This window comes from Oncorhynchus tshawytscha, linkage group LG14 (assembly GCF_018296145.1).
Source record: "Oncorhynchus tshawytscha isolate Ot180627B linkage group LG14, Otsh_v2.0, whole genome shotgun sequence".
Lineage (NCBI taxonomy): Eukaryota > Metazoa > Chordata > Actinopteri > Salmoniformes > Salmonidae > Oncorhynchus > Oncorhynchus tshawytscha.
In genome coordinates, this window is record NC_056442.1 from 45892755 (window position 1) to 45910262 (window position 17508).

A 17508-nucleotide genomic window follows, 5' to 3' on the forward strand; every position below is an offset into this window, starting at 1 on the left:
GTAGCTGTGGTTGTGTCTCTGTGTTCCTGTGTGAGTCTGGTGATATGTAGCTGTGGTTGTGTCTCTGTGTTCCTGTGTGAGGTCTGGTGATATGTAGCTGTGGTTGTGTCTCTGTGTTCCTGTGTGAGGTCTGGTGATATGTAGCTGTGGTTGTGTCTCTGTGTTCCTGTGTGAGGTCTGGTGATATGTAGCTGTGGTTGTGTCTCTGTGAGGTCTCTGTGTTCCTGTGTGAGGTCTGGTGATATGTAGCTGTGGTTGTGTCTCTGTGTTCCTGTGTGAGGTCTGGTGATATGTAGCTGTGGTTGTGTCTCTGTGTTCCTGTGTGAGGTCTGGTGATATGTAGCTGTGGTTGTGTCTCTGTGTTCCTGGTGTGAGGTCTGTGTGAGGTCTGGTGATGTAGCTGTGGTTGTGTCTCTGTGTTCCTGTGTGAGGTCTGGTGATATGTAGCTGTGGTTGTGTCTCTGTGTTCCTGTGTGAGGTCTGGTGATATGTAGCTGTGGTTGTGTCTCTGTGTTCCTGTGTGAGGTCTGGTGATATGTAGCTGTGGTTGTGTCTCTGTGTTCCTGTGTGAGGTCTGGTGATATGTAGCTGTGGTTGTGTCTCTGTGTTCCTGTGTGAGGTCTGGTGATATGTAGCTGTGGTTGTGTCTCTGTGTTCCTGTGTGAGGTCTGGTGATATGTAGCTGTGGTTGTGTCTCTGTGTTCCTGTGTGAGGTCTGGTGATATGTAGCTGTGGTTGTGTCTCTGTGTTCCTGTGTGAGGTCTGGTGATATGTAGCTGTGGTTGTGTCTCTGTGTTCCTGTGTGAGGTCTGGTGATATGTAGCTGTGGTTGTGTCTCTGTGTTCCTGTGTGAGGTCTGGTGATATGTAGCTGTGGTTGTGTCTCTGTGTTCCTGTGTGAGGTCTGGTGATATGTAGCTGTGGTTGTGTCTCTGTGTTCCTGTGTGAGGTCTGGTGATATGTAGCTGTGGTTGTGTCTCTGTGTTCCTGTGTGAGGTCTGGTGATATGTAGCTGTGGTTGTGTCTCTGTGTTCCTGTGTGAGGTCTGGTGATATGTAGCTGTGGTTGTGTCTCTGTGTTCCTGTGTGAGGTCTGGTGATATGTAGCTGTGGTTGTGTCTCTGTGTTCCTGTGTGAGGTCTGGTGATATGTAGCTGTGGTTGTGTCTCTGTGTTCCTGTGTGAGGTCTGGTGATATGTAGCTGTGGTTGTGTCTGTTTGAGCAGTGTGCTTGCTGTAAATGTTAAGGAACTGTGTTGATTTCTAATGCAGTTTGATAGACAATGTTTTGTGCTGTGTGTTAGTTACTACTGTTAGTTCTGTCTGTCTAGGGAGCTGTTGTACACTATGAGGACAGTAGTGGCATGGTTGATGCTGACTGATATACAGGCTACTGTGTTATGTAGTTAGTATTCTCTTCTTGTTGTTTATAGAGAACTGTGTGTTCTGAAGGATAACTTTCTGATGTTAGTATGTTCTTGTTGTGTGTGTAAATGTTATGTATTATGAGTGTCGTGGGGGTTTGATGTCAGTAGCCTATATTTGTGTTGTCTCTGGATAAATGAATTATGACTGTTGTTAGTATGTTCTTGTTGTGTGTGTAATGCTATGCATTATGAGTGTTGTGGGGGTTGATGCTTTCTTGTTGTGTGTGCAGGCTCTGTACACCGCCTTGGTCCCAGAGGATATCCCAGTCAACAGAGTGATAGTGGGGGTTGGGGCCAGCGATGCTGATGTAGGGGTCAGTGCTTGGATCCAGTACTCTCTACATGGACCGGGCTCTGAAGACTACAGCATCGACCCAGACACTGGTACACTACCTTTACTTTGTATGAGGTTTACCAATGAAGTTGATGTGTGTGTGATCTTAACCTGTCTCTCCTCTTTTTCTGTTCAGGCGAACTAAAGACCGCCCAGGCTCTGGACAGGGAGAAGACCCCTGTATACAGACTGGTTGCCCAGGCGACAGATGGTGGTGGTCGGTTCTGTCGTGCGGAGATCCACCTGACGCTGTTGGATGTGAATGACAACCCCCCGGCGTTCTCTGCTCCCCACTACACTGCCAGTGTGTATGAAGACACATCCACCAAGGCCCTGCTTACACGCATACAGGCCATCGACCCAGATGAAGGTAGGAATGGAATATTCTCCGCTCTGTTTCTCCCTCTCTCTCTCTCTGTCTCTCCCTCTCCCTCTCTCTCTCTCTCTCTCTCTCTCCCTCTCTCAAAGCAATTAAAGTAGATAATAAACAAAAGTGAAATAAACAATAACATATTAACAGTAAATATTACACAGTAATATTACATAGAAGTTTCAAAACAATAAAGACATTTCTAATGTCCTTTGATGCGCGGGGAGGAGAGAGAGCGAGTAAGAGGGAACCAGGGAGGAGAGAGAGAGAGAGCGAGAAGGGGTATCAGGGAGGAGATAGAGTGAGGAAGAGGGAACCAGAGAGTGAGAGAGAGAAGGGGTATCAGGGAGGTGAGAGAGAGAGAGAAGGGGTATCAGGGAGGTGAGAGAGAGAGAGAAGGGGTATCAGGGAGGAGAGAGAGAGAGAGAGAGAGAAGGGGTATCAGGGGGAGTTAGAGGGAACCAGAGAGAGAGAGAAGGGGTATCAGGGAGGAGAGAGAGAGAGAGAAGGGGTATCAGGGAGGTGAGAGAGAGAGGTCTCTTCTGTATGTGATAGGGGTATCAGGGAGGAGAGAGAGAGAGAAAGAGAGAGAGAGAGAAGGGGTATCAGGGAGGAGAGAGAGAGAGAGAGAGAGATAGAGGGAGAGAGAGAGATAGGGAGAAAGAGAGAGAGAGAGGGGGAGAGAGAAGGGGTATCAGGGAGGAGAGAGAGAGGGAGAGAGGGAGAGGGAGAGAGAGGATGGGAAGAGAGAGAGGGGGAGAAGGGGTATCAGGGAGGAGAGAGAGAGAGAAAGAGAAGGGGTATCAGGGAGGAGAGAGAGAGAGAGGGGTATCAGGGAGGAGAGAGGGAGAGAGAAGGGGTATCAGGGAGAGAGAGAGAAGGGGTATCAGGGAGGAGAGAGAGAGAGAGAGAGAAGGGGTATCAGGGGGAGTTAGAGGGAACCAGAGAGAGAGAGAGAAGGGGTATCAGGGAGGAGAGAGAGAGAGAGAGAAGGGGTATCAGGGAGGTGAGAGAGAGAGGTCTCTTCTGTATGTGATAGGGGTATCAGGGAGGAGAGAGAGAGAGAAAGAGAGAGAGAGAAGGGGTATCAGGGGGAGGAGAGAGAGAGAGAGAGAGAGATATAGGGAGAGAGAGAGGGAGAGAGAAGGGGTATCAGGGAGGTGAGAGAGAGAGGTCTCTTCTGTATGTGATAGGGGTATCAGGGAGGAGAGAGAGAGAGAGAGAGAGAGAAGGGGTATCAGGGAGGAGAGAGAGAGAGAGAGGGAGAGAGAGAGAGGGAGAGAGAGAGAGGATGGAAGAGAGAGAGAGGGAGAGGGAGAGAGAGGATGGGAAGAGAGAGAGAGAGAGAGAGGGGGAGAAGGGGTATCAGGGAGGAGAGAGAGAGAAAGAGAAGGGGTATCAGGGAGGAGAGAGAGAGAGAGGGGTATCAGGGAGGAGAGAGGGAGAGAGAAGGGGTATCAGGGAGGAGAGAGAGAGAGGATGGGAAGAGAGAGAGGGAGAGAGAGAGAGAGAGAGAGAGAAGGGGTATCAGGGAGGAGAGAGAGAGAGGATAGGAAGAGAGAGAGAGAGAGAGAGAGTGTTTGAGTTTTAAATACTCTTTATTGGGTCTGGTGGCCCACCACACAATAAATACGCATACAAAACCACAGTTACACATCAATTAAAAACACAACTCCAATTCCTCCTCCACAGTAACTACACACAACAGCCTCTGAATACCCCATATACTCAAAAACAGATCGATATTGTTGACAAGTTTATAATAGGCAAACTCAACCCTCAGTCTCGCTGCCAACATTCCCTCCAGCATTCCCACCACATCCACAGACCCCTGTCCCCGAATACTGTTCTTTCGGGTCTTCCATATCGCTAATTTTGCTGCCCCTAACAGAAAATTAAGCAACACAACTACACCCTTTTGACTGAACCTGTACTTTGGCACAAATATAAACAGTTGGGAAGAGAAAACCTCTCCCAACGTTGAGAACCAATCAGTGATCAGTTCAATCATCCCAACCAACCTGGGACACAGTAAAAACAGATGTGCCAGAGATTCAGACTCAGCACAGAATGGACACCCCTCCCCAACAGTAGGATCCAGGTGTACCAGATGCATGTTAGTGGCTATAGCTCCATGTATTATCCTCCATTGGAGGTCAGCTGTCCTCTTATCAATAGGCAGTTTGTATAATGATCGCCAACAGCCTTTTGGAGAGGCACCTGGACCAAGCACATCTGCAAACCTCGTCGATTTTACCTCTTCCAGGGAAGAGGCATGGGACACCTTTACACATATTCTGTACATGGCCTTCTTTCCCACCTCCTTGAACTCCCCCAGCTCCGGGGTATCGAAGGAAAGCAGCATCCCCACGTCCTCTTCAAATGCCCCCATCGCAGCACTAACAATCAGTGCAGGGAACACATAATCCAGACCCTCCTTCCACCGATCAAAATTGGTTGTGTCAGTCACATACTGCAGATGAAGCACTGGCAAGGAGTCGCAGACCTCATCGACGACCTTCCTCAGTAGGCGAGATGATCGGATCCCCGCTCTTTCTCCGAGCTCCTCCAACAATCTGCTCCTGCTCCGCATCAGATGACCCAGCTTGGTACACCCCATGCCTAACAGGCATGAACGTAGGCTAGCTGAACCCAGAACACGGGACTGGATGGCAGTGTTGTGAAAAAGAGGCTCTTCAAAAAGCCACATCCCTGGTGGCGTGCAGGCCTTACGGGACTTGACAAAGACTCTCCAAGCCTGCATAACAGACTCATAAAATGGAGTCAGGCCAGTCAAATCACACCCCTCCAGCTTTAAGAGGAAAAGATGCCTGTCTAAGCCCAAACAACCCGCTCTCCTCATCAATATGTAGGCTGTTTCAACCCAGCTAGAACAGTCTCTGTACAACAATCTCTGGGCTGCTTGGAGCCGGAAAGCCGTGATCCTAGAGGAAATGTCCACCAGGCCTTGCCCACCCTCGTGCAGTGGCAGGTACAGGGCTGCAGCTTTAATCCAGTGTTGTCCAGACCAGACGAAATTGACAAGGGTCCTCTGAAGCTCCTGTATCAGACCCTTTGGTGGCTGTAAAATCATTAGTCTGTGCCACAGGGGTAGAGGCAGCAAGATTATTAGCTACCAGGACCCGTCCCCTATAAGACAGCTGGGGCAACACCCATTTCCACCTTGACAATCTGGCACACACAGTGCTTCACTCTTTCCCCAATTGACTCTAGCTGAGGAGGCCCCCTCATACACCTTTAAAGTGTTTGAGAGAACCTTAACATCCTCACCCCCTGTAATAAAAACTATCACGTCATCTGCATACGCAGACAGTGCTATCGTGGGACCCTTCATTACACCTGGCACAGAGAAACCAGTAAGCTTCGCTCTTAAAAAACAAAGCATTGGTTCAATCGCCAGACTATATAACTGCCCTGAAATTGGGCATCAGGGACAGGGATCGGGCAACTCAAACCACCTCCCACCTTCACCATACACGAGGCTCCAGCATACAGTAAATTCACCCAAGACAGAAAAACATCCCCAAACCCAAAGGCTTTCATTATTTTAAACAAGTACTGGTGGTCCACACGATCAAAAACCTTCTCCTGATCCAACGAAAGTAAACCCACATTTACATCAGACAGTTTACAAATGTCTAAAACATCTCTTATCAGAAACAAGTTGTCAACAATAGAGCGATCAGGTACACAGTAGGACTGGTCCTTGTGGACCAACAATCCCAGATACTCTTTCAACCTGTTTGAGAGACATTTAGAAACAATTTTATATTCTGCGCACAGCAAAGCAACAGGTCTCCAATTTTTTATGAGAGCCAAATCCCCCTTTTTGGCAACAGTGAAAGCACTGCACGTTGACAGGATACAGGAAGAGAACCCTCATGAAAAGATTCACACACCACTTCATAGAAATCCTCCCCAATAGACCCCCAAAAGTGCTTATAAAACTCAGATGGTAAACCATCGATGCCAGGGGCTCGGCCTGTTGAGAGCTGCATAACTGCTGTGGACAGCTCCTGCAGTGTAATGTCAGCGTCCAATGCGACTCTCTGCTCAGGTCCCAATTGATGAAGACCGTGTAACAACTGTTCAGTACACAGAGAGTCACAATCCTCCGCCTTATAAAGGGACGAGTAAAAATCCACGGCATGATGACACATTTCAATATCATTCGTGGTCACCTTCCCATCAGGGAGACGAAGGCAGACCATTTGTTTATGTTGAAATTTCAACTGTCCTAGGTTTTTTTTAAAAGCACTAGGAGCATCCATATCCTTGAGGGAAGCGAAACGAGACCTAATCAAGGCACCCTTCACTCTTTCATGCAGAAACGACCTCAGTTCATGTCTCTTGTCCTGTAAGTTCCTGACTAGTCCAGGGTTGTTCTGAGTGAGCAGCGTCAATTCAATAGACTTGATGTCCTGTTCAAGGGCCTTGATAGTCTCTTTAACTTCAATTTGAGACAGAGCAGTATACTGTTGACAAAATACTCGTATTTGGGCCTTCCCAACCTCCCACCATTGTCTCAAGGACTCAAAATTCCCCTTTATAACCCTCCATTTTTCCCAAAACAACAAAAACCTGTCACAAAACATGACATCGTGTAACAATTTAACATTAAAATACCAGTAAGGTGATGACCTTCGTGGACAGGACAAGTGAATATCAACAGTAACAATATGATGATCAGAGAAACCCACAGGAGTAATGGCACACTTTCCAACCCTACTACAGTATTGCTCAGATACATACAACCTGTCTAACCTTGCTGCACTGACACGACCTTCATTAATTTTTAGCCATGTGTACTGCCCAACTTTGGCATTCCTTACTCTCCACACATCAGAAAGCTCAAACTCATTTAATAGGCCAGACAGGCAAGTGGCTGACCGCAGGTGAGGTTCTTCAGCGGTGCGATCAACAGTAAAATCCACTGTACAATTCCAGTCACCCCCTAAAACCATACACCCCTCTTGATCACACTGTCTTAAGGTTTCCTTTATTTGATCAAAAACAGCAATACGCTCTGTACCCTCATTAGGAGCATAAACATTCAGAAAAACAAACAAAAACCCCATAACATCCACCTTGACCAATAAAACCCGACCCTTGACAATCTCTGTTGTAGATACCACAGTCACCCCTAAGCCTGAGGAAAACAATATTGCCACCCCAGCACTGAAATTAGTACCATGACTGAGTACATGCTGCCCCGCCCACCACATACCCCAGTCACCCTCATTTTCCTCATCACTATGTGTCTCCTGTAGGAAAACTACATTAAGCCTTTTCTGTTTTATTACTTCTAATACCCAAGCCCTCTTATTCCTGTCCCTTCCCCCATTCATATTGAGAGAACCTACCCTTAGTACTTCCATATAGAAAAGAGAAAAGAAAAGCAGAAAAGCCCAGAGACACCAACGAGAAAAAAAACACCCTATGAAGCATGATCATCATCATTATTTTTTTTCTTCTCTTAACCTGAACACGTTTCCCACCACCTTTTGCTGCTGCAACAGCAGTAATAAATTTCCTCAAGCGAAACCGCTTCTTCTCACTCAATTGGTCTAACCCCACCGTCTTCTGTAACATCACAGCTGACTTCACAAATTTATCAACATCAAAATAATCTGCCAATTTGACAGATTTCCCAAAAGTCTGATCCAGAAACTCATTTACCTCCTCTAAATCATAAACTGAGTCCTCACCAGCAGCTGTCATATCTAAAGAGATATCCATATCATTCTCCTGATCCTCAGCTGAGACCACAGACAACTGACTCCCCTCTTCCACATCCCTTTCAACACTCCCCACTTGCACCTCATCACTCGTACCAAGCATCTCCTCCACTACCTTGGAGACTAGCCCCACCTGAACATCACTACTCATAGTGGGCATCTCCTCCATTAACTGGGAGCCTAGCTCCACATGAAAACCCTCCTGTACCTCATTACTCGTAGTGGGCATCTCCTCCATTAACTGGGAGCCTAGCTCCACATGAAAACCCTCCTGTACCTCATTACTCGTAGTGGGCATCTCCTCCACTACCTGGGAGCCTAGCTCCACATGAAAACCCTCCTGTACCTCATTACTCGTAGTGGGCAACTCCTCCACTACCTGGGAGCCTAGCTCTACATGAACCCCAGCACTCGTAGTGGGCATCTCCTCCACTCCCTGGGAGCCTAGCTCCACATGAACGCCAGCACTCGTAGTGGGCATCTCCTCCATTAACTGGGAGCCTAGCTCCACATGAAAACCCTCCTGTACCTCATTACTCGTAGTGGGCATCTCCTCCACTACCTGGGAGCCTAGCTCCACATGAAAACCCTCCTGTACCTCATTACTCGTAGTGGGCAACTCCTCCACTACCTGGGAGCCTAGCTCTACATGAACCCCAGCACTCGTAGTGGGCATCTCCTCCATTAACTGGGAGCCTAGCTCCACATGAACATCACTACTCATAGTGGGCATCTCCTCCACTAACTGGGAGCTTAGCGCCACATGAACATCACTACTCATAGTGGGCATCTCCTCCATTAACTGGGAGCCTAGCTCCACATGAACCCCAGCACTCGTAGTGGGCATCTCCTCCATTAACTGGGAGCCTAGCTCCACATGAACATCACTACTCATAGTGGGCATCTCCTCCACTAACTGGGAGCCTAGCTCCACATGAACATCACTACTCATAGTGGGCATCTCCTCCACTAACTGGGAGCTTAGCGCCACATGAACGCCAGCACTCGTAGTGGGAATCTCCTCCATTAACTGGGAGCTTAGCGCCACATGAAAACCCTCCTGTACCTCATTACTCGTAGTGGGCATCTCCTCCACTACCTGGGAGCCTAGCTCCACATGAAAACCCTCCTGTACCTCATTACTCGTAGAGGGCAACTCCTCCACTACCTGGGAGCCTAGCTCTACATGAACCCCAGCACTCGTAGTGGGCATCTCCTCCACTCCCTGGGAGCCTAGCTCCACATGAACCCCCTCCTTTACCCCAGCACTCATACTGGGCACCTGCTCACCAGTCTGAGGAACTGGCTCTTCAGATACATCCTTACCTTCTACAACAATACTTTTCTGTAGCATAACATTTCCTTCTAATACAAGTTGCAACCCCGTGCCCTCAACACGGATAACTTGTTCCTCAGCAACAGGTGCTTGTGGCTGCTCTACCGCTGTCAGCTCACCTCTCCCTACATCAGCAGGCCCAGGCGTTACGATGACCACCTGTGCCCCTCCCTCTGCCTTCTCCCTTTTCGGGCAAGCATGTCGCTTATGACCAACATCCCCACACTCAAAACACCGTTGACTACCCGTACTAGCATAAGCCATATACAATTGTCATACTTGATTTTAAACGATAACTCTAAAGTCTGCTCCGGTGAGTCCAAAAACATAAACACCTGTCGCCGAAATGACATTACCTGTTTCAAAGCCGGGTGTTTGCAACCCAACGGGACAACCTTAATTGAACTGCCGAACTTCCCAAAGCGCAATAACTCGTGCTCCAATAGCTCATTAGGAATAAACGGTGGTACATTTGAAATCGTTACCCTTGTTGACGGAGAAAAAAGCGGCATAACTTGAATAAACATTCCTTTAAGAAGTACACCATGCTCAACCATCCGATCAACTAGACACTCTTCTTTAAGAAATACCACCACAGCTTTATTCATCCGGGATGCATAAGCAATATTCTCATAGCCTACCTTCTCTCCTACGGCGACCAGAAACGACCAGCAGCTTCAGTAACACACCTAAAGCCATGCCGAAGTGACAGGGACGGCATCCCCATTCGGGCTGCCATCCCCGCCAAAATCAGGGTAATTTCGATACGAAAACAAAATACTTAATTCTACCACAACAAAAATAATAACGTTAATCATGCACGAAAAAAAAATGCCACCAAGAAATAGCAAACCGAAAGAAAGTTGTGAATATCTAACTCTCCACAAAACACGCACTCCTTCACTCAAACAATTCCCAGCATGCACCAATCACTCCCAGCATGCAGAGAGAGAGAGCGAGAGAGAAGGGGTATCAGGGAGGAGAGATTCATGTTTGAACTGGAGTCAACCTCTCTATCTCCCTTTGCATTTTAATTTTCACTAGCACTCTCTCTCTTTTCTCTAGCACTCTCTCTCTCTTTCTCTCTCTTTTCTCTATCACTCTCTTTCTCTCTCTCTTTTCTCTAGCACTCTCTCTCTTTCTCTCTCTCTTTTCTCTAGCACTCTCTCTCTCTTTCTCTCTCTCTTTTCTCTAGCACTCTCTCTTTCTCTCTCTTTTTTCTCTAGCACTCTCTCTTTCTCTCTCTTTTCTCTAGCACTCTCTCTCTCTTTCTTTCTCTCTTTTCTCTATCACTCTCTCTTGCTCTCTCTCTTTTTACTACCACTCTCTCTCTTTCTCTCTCTTTTCTCTATATCACTCTCTCTTGCTTTCTTTCTTTTCACTAGCACTCTCTCTCTTTCTTTCTCTCTTTTCACTAGCACTCTCTCTCTTTCTCTTTCTCTCTCTCTTTTCTCTATCACTCTCTCTTTCACTTTCTCTCTCTCTTTTCTCTATCACCCTCTTTCTGATGTCTCAACTCTCAAAACACACACGCACAGACCGCAATCAATAAATTAAATAATTTATGAATGAAAGATTGTTCTAATATCCCTCTCCGCTCTCTCCAGGTGTCAGTCGTAAGGTGGTATATTCTCTGGCCGACTCTGCCGGCGGCTTCTTCTCCGTCGACAAATTCTCTGGCATCGTGGTCCTGGAACGTATCCTGGACCGCGAACAGCAACCGTCCTACATGATCACGGTCAGAGCGTCCGACCAGGGCTCTCCTGTCCGCCTGTCCTCCCTGGTCAACGTAACCGTCACTGTCCTGGACATTAATGACAACCCGCCGGTGTTTGAGCGGCGTGACCACCTCGCCACCGTGCCAGAGGACGTGGGGTTAGGGACGGAGGTGCTGAGAGTGTACGCAGCCAGTAAGGACATTGGAACCAACGCTGAGATCACCTATAGTATCCGCTCAGGCAACGAGCACGGAAAGTTCCACATACACCCCGTCACTGGTGAGTTCCCATATGCAGAATATAAAGTTGAAATGTATGTACAGTACCAGTCAAACGTTTGGATACACTTACTCATTCCAGGGTTTTTCTTTATTTTTACTATTTTCCTCATTGTAGAATAATAGTGAAGGCATCAAAACTATGAAATAACACATACGGAATCATGTAGTAACCAAGAAAGTGTTAAACAAATCAAAAATATGTTATATTTGAGATTCTTGAAGTAGCTGCCCTTTGACTTGTTGACAGCTTTGCACACTTTAGGGATTTTTTCAACCGGCTACATAAGGAGGTCACCTGGAATGCATTTCAATTAACAGGTTTGCCTTGTTAAAAGTGAATTTGTGGAATTTATTTCCTTCTTAATGTGTTTGAGACAATCAGTGGTGTTTTGATTAGTCAGGGGTGGTTTACAGAAGATAGCCCTATTTGGTGAAAGGCCAAGTCCATATTATGGCAAGAACAGCTCAAGTAAGCAAAGAGAAACGACAGTTCATTATTACTTTAAGACATGAAGGTCAGTTAATCTGGAACATTTTAAGATCTTTGACTGTTTCTTCAAGTGTAGTCGCAAAAACCATCAAGCGCTATGACCCAGAGTTACCTCTGCTGCAGAGGATAAGTTCACTAGAGTTATCAGCCTCAGAAATTGCAGCCCAAATAAATGCTTCACGGAGTTCAAGTAACAGACACATCTCATCATCAACTGTTCAGAGGAGACTGCGTGAATCAGGCCTTCATGATCGAATTGCTGCAAAGAAACCACTACACCAACAAGAAGAAACACATGCCAAGAAACACGAGCAATGGACATTAGATCGGTGGAAATCTATCCTTTCGTCTGATGAGTCCAAATTTGAGATTTTTGGTTCCAACCGCTATGTCTTTGTGAGACGCAGAGTAGGTGAACGGATGATCTCCTCATGTGTGGTTCCCACTGTGAAGCATGGAGGAGGAGGTGTGATGGTGTGGGGTGCTTTGCTGATGACATTGTCAGTGATTTATTTAGAAATCAAGGCACAGTTAACCAACATGGCTGCCAGAGCATTCTGCAGCGATACACCATCCCATCTGGTTTGTGCTTAGTGGGACTATCATTTGTTTTTCAACAGGACAATGACCCAACACACTTCCAGGCTGTGTAAGAGCTATTTGACCAAGAAGGAGAGTGATGGAGTGCTGTATCAGATGACCTGGCCTCCACAATCACCTGACCTCAACACAATTGAGATGGTTTGGGATGAGTTGGCCTGCAGAGTGAAGGAAAAGCAGCCAACAAGTGCTCAACATATGTTGGAACTCCTTCAAGACTGTTCAAAAGCATTCCTCATGAAGCTGGTTGACAGAATGCCAAGAGTGGGCAAAGCCGTCATCAAGGCAAAGGGTGGCTACTTTGAAGAATCTCAAATATAAAATATATTTTGATTTGTTTAACAATTTTTTGGTTATTACATGATTCCATATGTGTTATTTCATAGTGTTGATGTCTTCGCTATTATTCTACAATGTAGAAAATTGTAAAAATAAAGAAAACCCTTGAATGAGTAGGTGTGTCCAAATTTTTGACTGGTACTGTATGTCTATGTTTGCAAATTCGTGTTACAGACTTCTACATGGCGTTTGAAGTAGGTTCCCTACCTACAGTACCTATTGACCTTCCACCCTCTTTGTACCAGGTGCCATCGCTGTGTCCAAGCCTCTGGACTTTGAGACGTGTAAAGACTACTTCCTTACTGTGGAGGCCAGAGATGGTGGAAAACCACCCCTAAGCGCCGTAACCATGGTAAACATCAACCTGACGGATGTCAACGACAATGCACCCATGTTCAGCCGAGACGTCTACACTACTGTCGTATCTGAGGACGCAACCATCGGAGAGTCCGTCGTCAAGGTACAGTATGTCTTGTTGACTCTTTAACCTGGATCAGTTCAGTCGTGTTTCCCAGACCTCTCCAGGAGCACCCCAGTCTCTTTAACCTGGACTAGTTCAGCTGTGTTTCCCAGACCTCTCCAGGAGCACCACAGTCTCTTTAACCTGGACTAGTTCAGCTGTGTTTTTCACACCTCTCCAGGAGCACCCCAGTCTCTTTAACCTGGACTAGTTCAGCTGTGTTTTTCACACCTCTCCAGGAGCACCCCATTCTCTTTAACCTGGACTAGTTCAGCTGTGTTTCCCAGACCTCTCCAGGAGCACCACAGTCTCTTTAACCTGGACTAGTTCAGCTGTGTTTCTCCAGGAGACCCCTCCAGGAGTTTCCCAGACCCCCTCCAGGAGTTCACCCCAGTCTCTTTAACCTGGACTAGTTCAGCTGTGTTTCCCAGACCTCTCCAGGAGCACCCCAGTCTCTTTAACCTGGACTAGTTCAGCTGTGTTTCCCAGACCCTCCAGGAGCACCCCAGTCTCTTTAACCTGGACTAGTTCAGCTGTGTTTCCCAGGAGAGTCTCTTTAACCCTCCAGGAGCACCCCAGTCTCTTTAACCTGGACTAGTTCAGCTGTGTTTCCCAGACCCCTCCAGGAGCACCCCAGTCTCTTTAACCTGGACTAGTTCAGCTGTGTTTCCCAGACCCCTCCAGGAGCACCCCAGTCTCTTTAACCTGGACTAGTTCAGCTGTGTTTCCCAGACCCCTCCAGGAGCACCCCATTCTCTTTAACCTGGACTAGTTCAGCTGTGTTTCCCTTTAAGACCTCTCCAGGAGCACCCCAGTCTCTTTAACCTGGACTAGTTCAGCTGTGTTTCCCAGACCTCTCCAGGAGCACCCCAGTCTGTTTAACCTGGACTAGTTCAGCTGTGTTTCCCAGACCCCTCCAGGAGCACCCCAGTCTCTTTAACCTGGACTAGTTCAGCTGTGTTTCCCAGACCTCTCCAGGAGCACCCCAGTCTCTTTAACCTGGACTAGTTCAGCTGTGTTTCCCAGACCTCTCCAGGAGCACCCCAGTCTCTTTAACCTGGACTAGTTCAGCTGTGTTTCCCAGACCTCTCCAGGAGCACCCCAGTCTCTTTAACCTGGACTAGTTCAGCTGTGTTTCCCAGACCTCTCCAGGAGCACCCACAGTCAGGTTGAACTCATTTGGACTTTTCTGGTACAAACACACCTGATTCAATCTGAACTAATCATCAAGCCCTTAATTAATTAGGTCAAGTGTGCTCATTCTGGGATGCATCCAATAAGTTCAACTGAATGGGGGTACTCAAGGAAACACTAACCATCACTCTGTGTATGTTTGTGTGTGTGTGTTGGAGAGTCTCTTTCTAACCCCATCTCCTCCTCCTCTAGCTGACAGCTGAGGACGTAGACAGTCAGGTGAATGGTGATATCCTCTACTCCATCGTCAGTGGTGACAGAGAGAACCAGTTCTTCATAGACCCTCTCTCTGGCATGGTGAAGGTCAACAAACAGCTGGACAGAGAGACGGTGAGCACACACACACACACACACACACATACACAGGTACACACAAACGCAAGTACACACACACACAGGCAAAGACAAACACACACACAGGTAAACACACAGACGCAGGTAAACACACACAGAAATAAACCAACACTATGGCCAATACAACCACAACATGAACACTAATAACAAGGACTGTCTCTGACATGCTCACCGCAACATCACCATCACAAACACTCCCACCATTATCCCCGTGCAGCTAGGTACCTCCTCCTGACCATTTCCCTTATGGAGATTGTTCATTTCCTCTAGTTAGAGAGTGGAGGCATTACATCCTATCCCTCCTCTTCCCAGGCTGCTTTCTTCCCTCGTTTGTCTTGTTCTCCGGAGCGCTTGAAGTGTTCCGAGTGTGTCTTCTGATTCCCCTCATAAAGAATTCATGAGTGTGGCCAGTGACAGTGATCTGATCGTGCTCCAAAGAAAACGCCTGGGCTTGTGGGGGATCAAAGAGCTGATGAAAGTGTGTTTGGGTTATCAGAAAGAGTGCAGCCCCGAGTGCGTGTGTGTGTGTCTTCACCGACCACTATTTCCATACAGGTTATTTTCTCTCTCTCCTAATCAGCACTGTGTTTATTGGGGTTTCTTTTTTCATTTCTCAGAGTAAGACGTTATTTTTTTATTTCTCAGAGTGAGACGTTATTTTTTCATTTCTCAGAGTGAGACGTTTTTTTTCATTTCTCAGAGTGAGACGTAATTTTTTTCACTTCTCAGTGAGACGTTACTTTTTCATTTCTCAGCGTGAGACGTTATTTTTTCATTTCTCAGAGTGAGACGTTATTATTTCATTTCTCAGAGTGCGACGTTATTTTTTCATTTCTCAGCGTGAGATGTTACTTTTTCATTTCTCAGAGTGAGACGTTATTATTTCATTTCTCAGAGTGAGACGTTATTTTTTTCTCAGAGTGAGACGTTATTTTTTTTTCATTTCTCAGAGTGAGACGTTTTTTTTTTTCATTTCTCAGAGTGAGACGTTATTTTTTCATTTCTCAGCGTGAGACGTTATTTTTCATTTCTCAGAGTGAGACGTTATTTTTTCATTTCTCAGAGTGAGAGTGAGACGTTAGTGAGACGTTTTTTTCATTTCTCAGCGTGAGACGTTATTTTTTCATTTCTCAGAGTGAGACGTTATTTTTCATTTCTCAGAGTGAGACGTTATTTTTTCATTTCTCAGCGTGAGACGTTATTTTTTCATTTCTCAGCGTGAGACGTTATTTTTTCATTTCTCAGAGTGAGACGTTATTTTTTCATTTCTCAGAGTGAGACGTTATTTTTTCATTTCTCAGAGTGAGACGTTATTTTTTCATTTCTCAGAGTGAGACGTTATTTTTTCATTTCTCAGCGTGAGACGTTACTTTTTCATTTCTCAGAGTGAGACATTGTTATTTTTGTTTTCAGTTATTGCATTTTTCTGCTGTGTTTAGTTAGGCTGTTATTACAGAGCAGAATGTGGAGTCACACAGAAACACCCTACAGCTTACATGGTAGGGAATAAGGTGTATGTGTGAGTGTGTGTGTGTGTGAGTGAGTGTGTCTGCGTGTGTGTGTGTTTGTGTGTGTGTGTTCACTCCCTAAGCTAGTAAACATCCTGTCTACCTGAGATAGACTGTGTTCCCTCAGGTACTCTCTTAGAAAAAAAGGTGCCATCTGGATACTAAAGGGGTTCTTCGGCTGTCCCCAAAAAATAACCCTTTAAAGTACCCTTTTTGGTTCCAGGTAGAACCTTTTTGGTGCCAGGTTGAACCTTTTGGGGTTTCATGTAGAACCCTTTCCAAAGAGGGTTCTATATGAAACCCAAAAGTGTTTTACCTGGAACCAAAAAGGTTGCTCATTTGGGGACAGCCGAAGAACCATTTTGAAACTCTTTTTTCTTAGAGTGTAGAGTAAATCTAAGAGACAGAGACAGAAACCCATGCTTGGTAGGACACGCCAGGAATGTGTCAGTCACAGTAGTGTGTTTCAGAGGATCAAAGGATGCGCCCACAACCAATCACAACACACTTAATCAGCGCCCTTAGGTCCTCGTTTAGTGTGCTGATATTCAAGGGAGTACCACATTATAAGGATGCGTATCCAGGAAGATATTTGATTAGGAACTTGTCATCATTGGTTAATGTGTGATGAATTTGATTTGCATGGAAATTGCTGCGTTTGATTTTCTCGATCCTATTATCATTATCAGGCATGAAATGATTCAAAAGTTTCTCTACGTGAAGTTTCAAGGGAAACTGTCTTTTTTCTTCTGTAGGTGTCTGGTTACTCTCTGGCGGTCAGGGCTCTGGACAGTGGTGTTCCGCCCATGTCGTCAACGGTGATGGTCAACATCGACATCTCAGACATCAACGACAGCCCGCCTACTTTCACCCCGGCCAATCTCACCACTGTCATACAGGTACTGTTACTCACATGATTGACAACTCTGATGACAAATGAACTCCATACACACATACATCCACATAGACATAGATATTCACACACATATCCTTTCTTACAGGAGAAGCACACACACACACACACTCCGTCTTGCATCTAATGTAATTTCCCTTCTCGAACTCTCTAATCACAGGAGAACAAGCCCATCGGCACCAGCATTCTGCAGCTGTCTGTCATAGACCAAGACTCCTCCCATAACGGCCCGCCCTTTGAGTTCCGCATCTTATCAGGGAATGAGGGTGGAGAGTTTACACTGGAGTGGGATGGAACTCTGCTAGCCAATCAGGTGTTTAGGAGGGACTTGGCCACAGAGTATGTCATCCAGGTCCAGGTAAGAAGAACATTTTACATCATCTCTACTGTTACTGTTAGTACCTGGTCAACCCTGTTAGTGTTAACAC

At 46.4% G+C, this 17508-nt stretch overlaps 1 protein-coding gene across 3 annotated transcripts in view; it reads left to right on the forward strand.

The window, feature by feature from the left end:
- The window catches only part of fat3a (FAT atypical cadherin 3a), a 372460-nt gene that overhangs the window by 313510 nt on the left and 41442 nt on the right, over positions 1 to 17508 (forward strand). For all 3 annotated transcript variants that reach the window (XM_042297587.1, XM_042297588.1, XM_042297589.1), the window contains exons 13-19: positions 1655 to 1808; positions 1895 to 2128; positions 10831 to 11220; positions 12897 to 13111; positions 14498 to 14635; positions 16923 to 17066; positions 17241 to 17438. In XM_042297587.1, coding sequence (XP_042153521.1) covers positions 1655 to 1808; positions 1895 to 2128; positions 10831 to 11220; positions 12897 to 13111; positions 14498 to 14635; positions 16923 to 17066; positions 17241 to 17438 — 1473 coding nt within the window. The remainder of the gene's footprint in view (positions 1 to 1654; positions 1809 to 1894; positions 2129 to 10830; positions 11221 to 12896; positions 13112 to 14497; positions 14636 to 16922; positions 17067 to 17240; positions 17439 to 17508) is intronic.